At 38.9% G+C, this 13,790-nt stretch overlaps 1 protein-coding gene across 3 annotated transcripts in view; it reads right to left on the bottom strand.

Moving 5' to 3' along the window:
- The window catches only part of LOC110847852 (protein Shroom), a 150,277-nt gene that overhangs the window by 116,246 nt on the left and 20,241 nt on the right, over window positions 1-13,790 (bottom strand). For 2 of the 3 annotated variants that reach the window (XM_022094882.2, XM_022094881.2), the window contains exon 1: window positions 4,500-4,624. The exons of the other annotated variant lie outside the window; for it this stretch is intronic. In XM_022094882.2, the coding sequence (XP_021950574.2) occupies window positions 4,500-4,609 (110 nt within the window). In that variant the 5' untranslated portion in view covers window positions 4,610-4,624. Of the gene's footprint in view, window positions 1-4,499; window positions 4,625-13,790 lie in introns of those variants that run through there. 3 annotated transcript variants of the gene reach the window in all.

Below are 13,790 nucleotides of genomic sequence, written 5' to 3' on the forward strand. Positions count from 1 at the left end.
TAACGGATTTTTAGTGGAATCAATTGATCTGGATCAGAATGAAGCACGCACAAAAAGCAGTCTCACATTCACTCCACTCCACTCTCTCGATTGTGTGTATTACACTTTCTCGGTCTCACTTTGTCTCCGTCTTACGACGAGATTGTCAAGCGAAGCACAATCGACCAAGAAATACTTTTTCCCAATTCCTCAAAGATTACATTTTTCACGTGATCCTTGCATTTTATTCTTTCCCATTTAAAACAAATGCTTCGTGAGTTTGTCAAGTAGTTGATGGTCCGAATTTTAACAGGTGTGCGTAAATACATATAAAAATCTCCTTAAAACCTGCTAAACCAAACGATGTACTTAACTTCAAACTTAAAAAAGAACTAAATCAGGACAAACTTGTTCTTTTCTCCAGTTCCGACTCGACCTTAACTTTACAACTGCTGAGGAAACTTGTCCATGCCCAAGTTTGTTGTGAATAAACCACGATGTTATAAATTCATGATGATCTGCTGCCTACGAGAAATTACGACAGTCTCAAATCAACCAGCACGATGATGCATGTAAATACATTGGATGCATGTACATACATATGTCATACGTGAAATTGCGATAAGTAGTGAATTGCACTAATAATTAATGGACATTCACAAGCAGGAATAATAAAAAGCGTTATTATTGCACGCATAAATACCAGATTGTTATTCCAACAAAAGAGGAGTAAACGTGAAGGGAATCTTTCTTGTGGTTGTTGCAGTCGTGTCATAACTCTGTCACATATCTGATACGCGATACGACGAACAACATGATGCGATATTAATGCTAATAAAGTACAATAGCTCAACAAACCATAAAAAACGTACCATCATCATCATCCCATCTTTATGTCAAACATAACTCAAGTGATTTACAACGCTGTGTACCAAATAAACTAAAGGGTTTTAATTAGTTCAATCCAAATGTTATGAAATGAAATCTCTGTCATGAGCATAAAGGAATTTCCTTGTGTGAACATAACTCGGCACAACTTTTATTCATATCACATCTCACCGTTTACCAAGTAATTGTCGAGGGTAACAAGTATGGCAGGGTAGTCAGCACTGCATGTTCTGCTGGTGTTGGACTTGTTGACAGTAGAAAAGATTACTGAAAAGTAGCAGCCCGCCTATCAGACCAACTTGCTTATCATCATCTGAGTGTGCCGCAACTTTGTCCGTCTTTATGAGTTAATGACTTGTTTCATTAATTCCTTCTCATTTATTCTTAATTAATTTCATATGCATTACAGGAAATGGGACTTGTCTCTCACCACTATCGCGCAAAGGAATAAAAATGTAGCAGAAAAACCACAAATAAACGGGACAAATGGCGCATTTTTCATGCCGGGTCGATTACTTCACGATTGATTAGACATCGTCTGATAGCATCTTGTAAAGCAAGTTGCGTAATTTGCGTAGGGCACATATTTTTTTTCAGGTTCCGCCTGAATGGAACGAGACAAGGCCTGACTTTGTGGTGACTTTTTTTTGAAAAAAAAAGAGATTAATTTCGGTCTGGATCAGATTAAATAGCAAATTTCACAAGCATACCGTGTATGCAATAATAAAAAGACACCGTGAACTTGTCCGAAATTCGTGACATCCACATTTCCATTTTGCGCAACTGTCGTCCTACTCATAGAGATAGAAAGGCACACAAATCCTGATAAATGGAGGAATTTATCACGGTGACATTTATAGCCAAGCTAAGACTTTTCTTACATACATTGCGAATTTACACCCTGGTTATAACTAAATAGACTGACCGTTATTTAAGCAAAATCCCAAACTACCTCATCTGCGTGTGCATGTGTGTGCTATGTTGTGTCTGTCTGCTGCTACACTTGGCATAATCCCTGCGGTTGTTGGATAAGAAAAGGAAAAAGAAGACAGACAAACCAGCAAAGGCAACATTTCGCCATCAGCCACCAGCCTAATTTACCGTACTCCTCAGGTAAACAATCCAATCAAACATGAAACGGACCAACTTATGCACATACAACACTACGCATGGCATAAACCATGGCAGGTTTTTTGGGATGTTAAAAAGCAAACTTTTCTTTAAAAACTAAAGTTTACCCGTCAATCAAAATCACATCAGGAAAGGTTAACCGGTGGTTTGCTTGCTTACTGGCTGGCTTGTTTGGTGTGGTCTATACGATCCGCTCAGTTTTTTTCATTTATAAAATAGAAATATGCATCCGTAATTTTTTTCCTGATTCTAGAGTTTGTTCCTTAAGGCGCTCAGTGAACTTGTGGCAGATTTTTTGAGATTGCATGCACACAATTTATTCCATATTACTCCGGTCGGCATGTGCATATGCAGCAAAAAAAAAGTTGGTTACTCAACTAGGAATGTTGTTATTATATGTTTCTCTCCTCTAATCTTATCGTAAATAAGGGAAGCGTGTGTGCTAATTAAATTATCAAAAATTGACTGACGTGAAACATATGGTATTATGAAAAATTGTGGGGCTAAATGCTTGCATATATGGAACGATTTTGCCTAAATTCCTCCACTAGCACACGAGTCCCACAAAATTTACAGGAAGAGGAAAACAAGTTGGAAATAAAAATGAGGGCTCAACTTTGCAACCCGATAAGAAGAAGAAGAAGAAAGATGTCATAATATAATTGGGACTTGACTGCGGACAATGACTACGGCTGGTCTTGAAATAATTCGCAGTGTCATCATCATCGTCACCCACAAATGTGGTCATCATCAGTCCGATGAGGTGTGCAGAAATAAATAACTGTCCCCACGAATTATGTGACACATATGAGACGACGACGACGACGACAAGGCAGCCGTGTATTTAAATACGGGACACCATGTCTCCTCTCGGTATAAAGTCATGTCACAATGGAATTCTTTATCGGATTTTACTGAATGGTCGATTGGAGGACGAGCATGAATGACTTGAGATCTAACAATTAGACCCACGACACCACCATCCTCATCAAATAATGAAACCCAATATAATAATAAAGGGAAATGTACCTGCATATTAACTTGCATGCCTAACATCTGGTTGTGTTTGGTTCACTTATACTAATTTCACTCTGCCTGTCTGCATAAATGTATGTGTCTCTTGTGAGTGGTAAAGTGTGTGCAGATGAGCCGTGTGCAATAATGTAAGGGAATAAGAAGACGAAGAAGAACTTTGACTTGACTCTCTCGGACTCTATTAGCTAATGCTATTAAGTAACCCGTTAGGATTAAGATTTTCATTAAAACATTAAATCAGCCGTGAATATAGTGGTTTCTTGGTTGACGCCTGTCTACCTGCTTCATTGCTTGCTTGCCATTTTGCATAAGTAGGATTGGCGGAAATTAATGAGTTTTTCAATCCAAGTTTAGTTTCAATTTTATTTTATTTCCTGCACCGAGTGAATAAGCTGGGCGGATTATTTCCGAGTATTAAAGCTGACCTTTCTGATGTAACTCTCTCTCCATTTCTGCATATGCCCACTGCCCACCTCCTCGAAAGTCATCGTGTGGAATATGCATGCAACTTCACTTCTGGGAGGTCACTTCATACATTTGGACAGGATTTACATTGAAATTACGACAATTTAAAGGGAATCATTACGTTACGTAAGAGAACGGATTTGAAGAATTAATGTAATACAAGACTCCAATTTCTTCCAAACGATGAAAGATACATGACGACCAAGGCTGCATTAGTTGAAACTGGGAGATGAAGGGACTTACCTGCAAAGAATAAAGAAAACACAAATTATTAGTCTTCTCTACATCAAATAAACCAGAAAACCCACAACATTTTACGATGGGCAAACCCGCAATCAAATTCTAGACGCGTAATCACAAGTGTCACTTTACTTAAAAAGCATGAGTAAATTGTTTTCCTATCCTGAGAGAGACAAAGAGAGAGAGAAAAAGGGTTAGTTAAGCTGGTTGATGTAGATGTTAACTAATTTTATGTTGATGTTTCACTTGTATTTCGGTGTTAAAACAAATGATCGTAAACTTTTGTGTGCAGCATGTAGCATTATTTACATGTGCGATTGGATACGGATAAGATGCATTATTATGATTATGGCCGAAAAGTAATAAAATGTTCTGCCATCGTCTCCTATCTATCTGCAGAGGCAGGGGTGGTGTATGAGAGATTTTTTTAAGGTTTATCCCCTTCTTGTCCTGTCCGAGTCCGAATCAGAAAAAAAAGAAAAACTGGTTGAGATGCAAATTTCGCAAATATTTTTAAGAGCTAAATACTCGCGTTGTTATCTCTTCCTGGCCACCTTGGTTGTTGGCAAAGGTTGCATAAATGGAGGCGACAGATTGAGCGACGATATGGTAAATACTTGCATAATGGAATTAAGCTTTAACTACACATACATTTGAACCCTAACCACTGAACAGTTTTATTGTGAAATATTGTCACGTAATTTTATACTCTGGTTAAATCTCGAATGATGATTTTATATTTCTACTTTTTTATTATATACCTTGAAGAGAAATACCGAAATTCCACCAACTGCTGCTGCTCCTGCTTTCTCCAGTAAATTAACGGTCCTATCAGTGAGAGGCGTCTCTTGCGAAATTCAAAGATTTCCATGATTCGCAAACTTGAAGCACTTTTATGTCACCACCCATTTCAACAACTTGAACGTTTAGTAAAACTTGTCAAGATCCCAAGAAGCAGTTCACATAATTAAATTAAACTTTACGGTGTTTATGTCACGAACAATAAAACTTGATTGATTTTATAAACTTTCTCCTTCTTTTTCTTTAAAAAAAATTAAATTAACTTTTCTTAAATTAAACTAAAAATAGTTTCCCTTGAGAATTCTTTCTCAGTTGGTTTATTGCCTACTCGTGTTCGTTTATTTTTTTTATTCGTCAAACAAGTTCACTTTTTCCTCTCTGCAGAGCCTGCGATTTGATCTGTGTGGAGGAAGTAGAGCTTAATTATCAGGGTGCAGATCTAAAATAAATAAAGCTACGGTCTGAGCTTTACCTACGTTCAGAAAATTTGGAGTTACAAGAATTGCCAAGGATTAAATATGTGCCACGACAGGCGATGGCTGAGAGTATGGTGTGTGGTTTTTGGGTGGACGACTCCTACACACGCACGCACAGACCTTATTTTATGACGAAACCACTGTTAATTTTTTAAGTGTTATTATGGAATTAAGAAATAAAAGCGAAATTAAAATTAAGTCTGAAAAGATTTTTTTCTTCTAGTTCAAGGAATGACGAGACGGAGAGAAATTTGTCAACTAAACTCTTCTCAAGAGTAACAAGTCCTTGACCTGTAAATGTTTTTCGGTTTCTGTCAACTTTTCTCTCACAAGTTTAAACTGATCCAACTCTTCTTTTTTGACAATCTATTATCTATTATCATACTATACACAAAAAATATGTACGTATCACTTCAATGTTTAACACAACACTTCCGCACAAAGAATTTTTTTTGCAAAAGTATCCTCCAAAAAAACAATGCAAAAAGAAAGGTCCCAAACCTTGCAAAAAATCACCGGACCGGTAACTATCAACCACCTCCAAGAAAACCACTGGCTCGCACGGTGTTTTTAATGCAAAAACTTAAAAGGTGTACTCGTGTCGTGACTCTTATTTGTGGAAATTTGCAACAATGTAAATATATCTCTAACCAGCCACCAAGCAAGATTGTGTCCAACGGCAGGTGTGTATGTAGTTGTGCAGTTGGGGATGAAATGCACACCGTGCGCCTTCTCAGCTCGCGACTCGTTGCGAAGTGATCGCTTGGAGTACAGGACAAGGAATGAAGGTAATCCATTGGCAAAGGCGAGTAGCTCTTGGCGCTTGGGTTGTGATTTACTTGCCCATGAATAAATAAGTTGTTGATGGAACAAGTGGAAGATGAAGAAGAAGTCTTTGGCTGATTTTATTGTGATGGTTAAGCCTTAACTCTTATAAGCGAATCTGTATTATGTATGAAGTAGACCCATTCCATCGACCAAATGGGATGAATATTTAAGAATCAGATGCAGGAGCGAGCATGCGGTGGAATTAAGAAGAAAATAAAGTCAAGTTTTGGCAAGTTGGACTCGCGTCTTTTGTTTAACTTGCCCATGGCGAGGAGCAAAGGTAAGATGGGTTTCTGGTTAATGGATTGGACTTTTAAACCACCACTGGCTGGGATTAAACCTGTAAACTCTCGCATGCATCAGGACAAAGATGCAAAAATGCAAGGTGCTAAATGCTTCTCGTATCATTAATGGGACACGAATAGGGCACACGCTAATGCTTTTGGCTCTGAATATTTAGTAATCGTATACGCGTCGAGATTTCTTGTGCAGTTTTGCATGGACATAAATTTTCATTCTGACATTTCGAGTATTTCAATAAAGCATGGATTTTAAATATTTTAATGCTCATTTCCTCGAGACAAAGCTATAATTTCAATTTAACGAAAGTAAAAGCCAATTCAGTTGTAATTATTTTATTGCTAAGCGCGCACATTAATACTCTTAAATTCCTATAATTAACTGAAATCAAACCTTTAATTGTTCAAAACTCAGTGAAGCATACAAAGTATGAAAACAGATGATGATGATCAGAATGGGATGTGTATAACACTAATCCCAATAGAAATCATGTATGCATGCATGTTAAAGTTATGTACATGAATTCTCATAATTTCCATTTTTATTTCAATTTCATTTCTAAACACTTCATTAAAATTCAAATCAGATTCGCGTCTTACAATGCGTACAATTGAGGGAGGGAGACGTTGATGGAGCCGCTCGCTTATGGTTTTTGATTTCCAATCTTTAATTGACGATTCGTGTACAGGTTTATGAGCAGATTTAACATTATTTTCGTTGTAAATGATAATTAACATGTTCTCACTCTCTATTTTCGCACTTTAGATGAATAAGAGTTAATCAGAACTAAATCTAATTTAACTTTTGGCCACAATGGGAGGGAGATGCTTAAATCTTAGCCAGGTATTCGCTAAACCGCAGCTTCAGCGTTAGATAAGTTGTTGTTGCGCATTCAGAATTAATTAAAATTAAGTTGTGCATTTTTCCTACTTTTTTGTATTTTTACTACATACGTATGCACTATGTTATAACATGTGGTGCAGATACGTGCAGATTTAGCTACAGATATGATCATATCAAATTAAACTTACTAGAAACCACCTCCACCTTGGCTTGGAAATACCACATACATACACAAATATGATACGTTGCCGTGCACCTACACACACAATATGCACACAGCATGCAAAAATGGAAAACATTATCACATCTGAATCCTAAAATTGTTTTATTATGGATAAATGTGCATATTTAGAAATGCATACAAACAGAAAGAGAGATTTCACGACGGTGTGGCGATAAAATGACCATGAGATAACTCATTCATTCAGAACTTACCCGAATCTATTAGCTCGTCGGTGGCTTTCTTTCAAGTCAGTATTTTATGCCCATTTCATTCAACCTGTCCAATAGTGGGAGGTGGAAATGGGATGGGTTGGGATGAGAAATGACATTTTCTTGGCTGCACAATATGAACGCATCCGGGAGTGTATTCGACCGAAGCATGAAACGAAAGTGAAGGCAAGTTTGGCAGATTCCTCAACTACGGTTTCGAGTCTTGTGGTCAAACGCAGACTGAAAGCGTCTCTTTTTTTTAATACTCGTTCTTACAAAAATTCCCACCAGCTACCAGAAAAATATGCCTAGCCATAAATACGAGCCAACCATGGCGTCATCGTCACCCTCTCATCATCGTAACGCCAAGTGGTTCAACTAGTTTCGAAAAGTTGAGGAATTGGACGATAGGGCGCATCCGTTTGCCTGCGCATCTCCTCCGTCGACAGAGAGAAACCCTTCCACACCACCACCACCACGTTTGTCATTGTTGTTCCTCGAGCTTGGCGTTGCATGAACCTGTTCACTTTTTGCGTAACGTCTTTAACCGAAACTCTGCAACAGTTGCGGTTCGCTTCTCCACCGAGGAGTACATGACGACGACGACGTGATGATGCTGCCGTGTTATTAATGCTGCTGCTGCTGGATGGATGGATGATGCCAAAGAACTCGACTTCTTCTTCTTCTTCTTGGCGGAATCCAATCCAACGCCACGAGAAGCAGCGAGTGTGTTTTTTCGAGACAATTGCAACCCAATATCACAAGGAGAAGAGGAAGCCAACGTGCAGAAGAAGAGAGGCAAGCATAGCATGTCATTAATGGACTGAGTTTTATAATTGTTGCAAACTAATGGTGATACCCTCGCCTGTCTGATGCCTCTCTCCTCTCGTGGTACGTCTCCTGCCTGTTTGACGTTGCACCCCGCGTTCCGACTTGCGTAGGGAAGAATGCTTCTGCTGAATCACCATCGCACAAACAAAATTCGGTTTGGCAAACAGTACAGGACAAGAAATATAATAAAACGAGAATAAATGGGAAGATTATAAAATTAAATAGAATTTTGAGAAATTCGAAACACAGGAGCCAATAACCCATGCTCACCATCACCATCATCATCATCTCGGAAGGGATTGGATGACTCGGGTTCATTCTCATGTGATTGGAGTGAGTGAAGGAAATATGGGAATGATGATTGAATGTTGATTGTCATAAAATGTAAATGAGATGACGGCAATTATTGAAGACAAACATGATCCATCCACACACAATTCAATTATGGCCATAAACAACTTGACACTTTTTCCCATTCAACAGTCAACTCGGAGGAAATATTGTTTGATTTGGAAGCAGCAGTAGCAGCAGAGTTGTGGATAAAAAAAATGCGATAAATAGTAAGTGATACCATGGTTCGTAGGATATGCAATCAGAGTGGATAATAAGTAGTCAACCTGTCGGGTTTCTCTCACTTGAGCGTGAATTTAACTGTGCTTTATGATAATTACCCATTGTCATTTATTGGGACTTGTAGCAAGAAAATAGTCGAGGGTTTTTCCCCTATGTACGTATGTACACACACAATTTCAGAAATTACGGTAAATCCTCAATATTTATGGGCATCTTATCCGTAATGATAACGTCTTTATTAGAAAAGAGAGAGAGAGATGGACATTATCCTCCTCGTCGTTCGTGCCATTGTACATTGTCCTGCAGGGGATGATATTATGCTGTCTTTAGGGAAGTGGTGTGGTCAAAGTTTGTGCACACAGGCAGCCCAAACAAAACACAACGTGATGGCTAAACTGAATTTGTTAAAAACAAATGAATCTGATGCCAAGAAAATGAATGCTGCATCGATAAATCATCTCATTACAAAACTGCATTCACTCGAGGAGGAAGATGGATATATAGGAATCGCACGTAATTTATGTGGCAGCCAGACTGCATGCATTCCTTGTGTCGTGGTTGTGGTGGTGTCATAATTGTTTCCTCCTAAATATATTTATTATGCATGCTCTTAAGATATACACACGTTTTGCTTTGGTATAATTTGAGCCCATTTTGGAATGGGACATTTTCTCCTCCAAGATAGGACATGCATACGACGCTGAGGGAACAACAACCACGACACCAGATAAAGTGACTTAAAAGATGAAAATGACCAATTAGCTGGTCCATGGCAGAAATGGAGGCTGAATGGGTCAATTTCCTTTTATGAAGCGTATTACTCACACCTTTTGACTCATTATTCATCCAGCTTATCAAAGTAGGGCTGCTTTTTTGGAAGATAATAATCTCGTAAAAGTGTACAAGACGATACTTGCTTGATATGCAAACAAGTACAAGCCGTTTATTTGTAATGCACAATATTTAGAATTGTAGACAAATTATTTGCATTTAATTTGTCAAATGATTTTCTTGTCGACTTACTTTCTTATTCGGAAAGATCGTATCTCGCAATTCTGATGTATGACATTGAGAAGTAGGAAACAGGAGTTGTAAACTTTTGGCATTATTATTACGACAGACAACAAATTTTTGGCAGTCTGTTAAGAGTTTGTGATATTTCTACATGATTTACGAAATAAATAATCGCAATCTCATCTCCTGGTCAGTCCACAATGTGAACATCATTAGCTCGAGTAAACCACATGTTGTACAGATGTGTGTGCACCTCGAAATGACCGACGGTAAGTAAAGAGTAGTCGAAATTATCTGGCCGTAAAAAAAAGTAATATCCATGCATCTCCTCCGCACGGACATCATATTTTCTTCCACATAAAACTTGGCAACTCTTTTTGCTCTTGAATAATCTCTGGTGGGATCAGAATCTGGGAAAATTTCGCTCACAGGCATTACACATTGGTCTTGAGCAACAAGGAGAATGCGACGGACGGTGCATCTCAGGAGTCGATTCCGCCTGATGAGTGTTATGTAGTCCATCCCCTCTCGTGTCCGTCGGGGGATGGAAGTCGGCTCAATAATTGAGTGTAAAGTGTAAACTAACAAGAATAAGGTGGCTTATTGTTGTCCACTAACAACGTTAGTCTGGCCGACCGGGCAGAGCTCCACGAGTAAAAAGAGGGCCAAGTAATGAAAAAAATCCATGCAACCAACAAGAAACAGCAGGTGCCTTTTAGCCAACTAGATGAAGATAAAGTTCATCCACTTCATTCGCCTGATTAAGTGGATTGTCTTTTTGTCACTGGTTACACGCCACCTCGACCACCGCGCCGTGGTCGACGAGCAGATAAGGCTCGGCTATTAAAAGATTCGAATTAAAATCCTTATCTCCCCTTTCTTAATTCCATTACATAAAAATGCTAATTTTTTCACGTTACAACAATGTTTCATTACACGAAATTAAAATTCCAGCCTGCCTGCGTCCACTTTACTGGTCGAGTTCGACCTGGCTTTATTATTCGTTGGGCATAAAAAGATGAGGAAGGCACGCAATCCAGTGGAGGTAAAGTGCATTCCTTTCCGTCAGTCAGTCAGTGCAGCACCTTAATTAAGGGGCATTAAGCTCGTAGACCGACGACGACGACGACGACCATCATCCTTAACATCCATCCATTCTTGAGGTGCTAATGAATAGATGTGAGTGCTCGCTCCTGCTCCTGCCTGGTCAACCAACAACTCATCTCTTCATCCATCTTCTTATGTGCACATCTTCTCGTGTGAGATTCTTCGACGCGTATGGTTGGGTGCACAGGAGAAATTTACTGGAAAAAGTGGCAGCTTCTTTTTATGGTGGAATAAAATGAGAGATTTCCACAATTTAAAAAAAAGCAGGGAATTGTTAATGGTTTAAATTCAAACGTTTGAACTCCGAGTCAGAGGAGGCGATCACTCACTCACTTGGCTGGATGTTGATCTTACGGATTTCGTATTTTCACGGATGACTTGGGAATCGTTGAGAGGGAAGTGTTTAGAGACGGATCTCAAGACGGATGTTTCTGGTGGTTCCAGAAACAAAACAGTCGGCGGATGTCCAGTGAAATTCATCGGATCTGCATACACGGCATGTTCTGCATGGATGAGTAGTTGGTTGAAACCTTTTTCGGCTGGCAAGAAGATGAGACTGATTCTTGTCCAATGATGAGATGAAATTAATGCACGTGGAAGGAAGGAATGGATATCGTGGTGAAGTACATCCTGATTAATTTGATGTGTTGGCCACGATCAGACCACAAACAAGCAGGGGCTTCTAACTCCACTGCTTCTCGATGCGACTACCTGCCTGCTCCACGGAACTGCAGCGGGCGAGTCGTTTAGTTAAGAGGAATATCGTGATGGTTTTCAGCAAAAAAGACTCTCGGAGCAGTGATCGAGTACAATTTATTTTTCAGCATCATTGATTTTGCCATGTTCTGGGCTGGGAAAGGAAAAGATGTGTGGCCATAAATGGCGTGAATCTTGTAATGAATGGCTACACTACGCGAATAGGTTTTCCATCGTCGAAAAGATGCCAAGCTGTTCAGAGCCTGGAACATATTCGAGTCCTCTTCACACAACAATAAAGATGTAGCAACAAGTTATTGACGAGATATTAGTGAAAATATGCACGGTGTGGCACTCACTTGGCCAACCAATAGTGAAAACAAATAGACTGAGCACACACATCGGCATCTCGGGTAACCACGTACCACGGATTGTTGTTAATAAGCATACTGCAAACATGTTGAACATTATTTTCTTTATCTTCATACTCATCGGACATGAGGATGAGCAGTATTTCAGTTTGCTTTCCTGTCCTGGGTCAGTTTCAATGGGTTGTTTGTGTGTTAAAAACTACCAGAAATTCCATTAGTATTCCAGCAATGCAACACATTTAATAAGATTTTTGACACAAAGTCAGTCAAACGGTTGTGTGTCGTGATGGATGAATTTTGTAAATTGTTGAGTTGGTAATACTAATACAAGAGTTGTGATGTAAGTAAAGTTAGCCTTTTATGAATCCCACTTTCATACATCATCCTCGTCTGCAAACACCTTCATCATTGTTTTAGGTGGAGTTGATTTTTGGTTTTGCAACACACTCTGCATACAAAGAAACTCACTCCGAGAGATAATCCCATGACCACAAATGCTTGGTTTTTGTGGCGATTGTTTATTTCAAACCGCTCACAAAGCCACAAAACCAACACTTTTACTTATTTTTTCAGACTTGAAATAATGCGCTTTGGTGGAATTGCTCTATTTGATTATAAGAATTTTTACCCAAGCAACAATTAAGAGATCTGCATCATTGACGGAGTGATTGCAAAATGTGGATCACATTTGCGAAAAAAAACAACAGCAGAGTTACTTCACATGTGCAATACCATTTATGAGAAGGCGTAATCTCGCCGTGTGTTCATAATACCGGTAGAAAATGTAGTGCAAATTATGTTGACAGACGGACAAACATTAAGAAAACTTGTTGCAGGTTTTACTTGCCCAATGAGTTGAAAACCAATGCTATTATTTATCTCTGTCTGCCGCATTAGAATAAAATTATGGTCAGAATGCAGGATTGCATTAACATGAAATACAGATTATAGCTTTATTTCAATTATAACTTGTAAAGTGTGCTGGTTGAATGGGCAGCAGACACGATAAGCGTAATATTTCATTTAATTTCTCCCCTAAAAAGAACCCATTTGCACTTAAATTATTATATCCACATCGCTTCATAAAATTAGTCAACCAAAAACGGGAATTTCTCGTTTCTGCCAATATCATCATAATGGAACCGGTGAAAAAATTGGAAACCTGTTGAGGGTTAAGCAAAGGAGTAAAAGCATTCTTCTTCTTGGGAAATTGTGCAGAATGACAATTTTTTACCACAATGAAACCGCACTCGGGGGAAAAAAGCCACACCAACAACAACACGCTAACGACAGATGAATCAATAATGAGGTATTGTCTCTTGCCGCCAGAATGACATTTCATTGTTGACGCTGACTAGTGCTACCGACTGCCACCTTATTCACGAGATTCTTCATTTGCCACTTCACTTACGTCCATATACACGGCCATGCTTTTTCACCCTGTGCAGATCCATATGCCGCTATCATTAAGCTTGCTAAATGAATTTATTGCAAGCAAAGGCTACTTCACTCGAATACCCTCCTTTTTTTTAAAAAAAGTGCACGATATGCGCTTGGCAAGAAAAGTGTTACTTGACTTATTACGTATTTGCCGAGTACTTGCCGGTGAGAAGATACAATAAAATGAAACAATCGAGTCCCGACTGTGCGTTGACGGTGTAAAATGAAAATAAGGAAACGTGCATTCGAATGAATAAGCTACGGGCAACAAGTAAACTCCTCGTGGTAACGGGAGTTTTCCCGGTTTGGTGTAAAATAAATGTGGTAAAAATTCGAAAAA

This window comes from Folsomia candida, unplaced genomic scaffold (assembly GCF_002217175.1).
Source record: "Folsomia candida strain VU population unplaced genomic scaffold, ASM221717v1 Fcan01_Sc003, whole genome shotgun sequence".
Taxonomy (NCBI): Eukaryota; Metazoa; Arthropoda; class Collembola; order Entomobryomorpha; family Isotomidae; genus Folsomia; species Folsomia candida.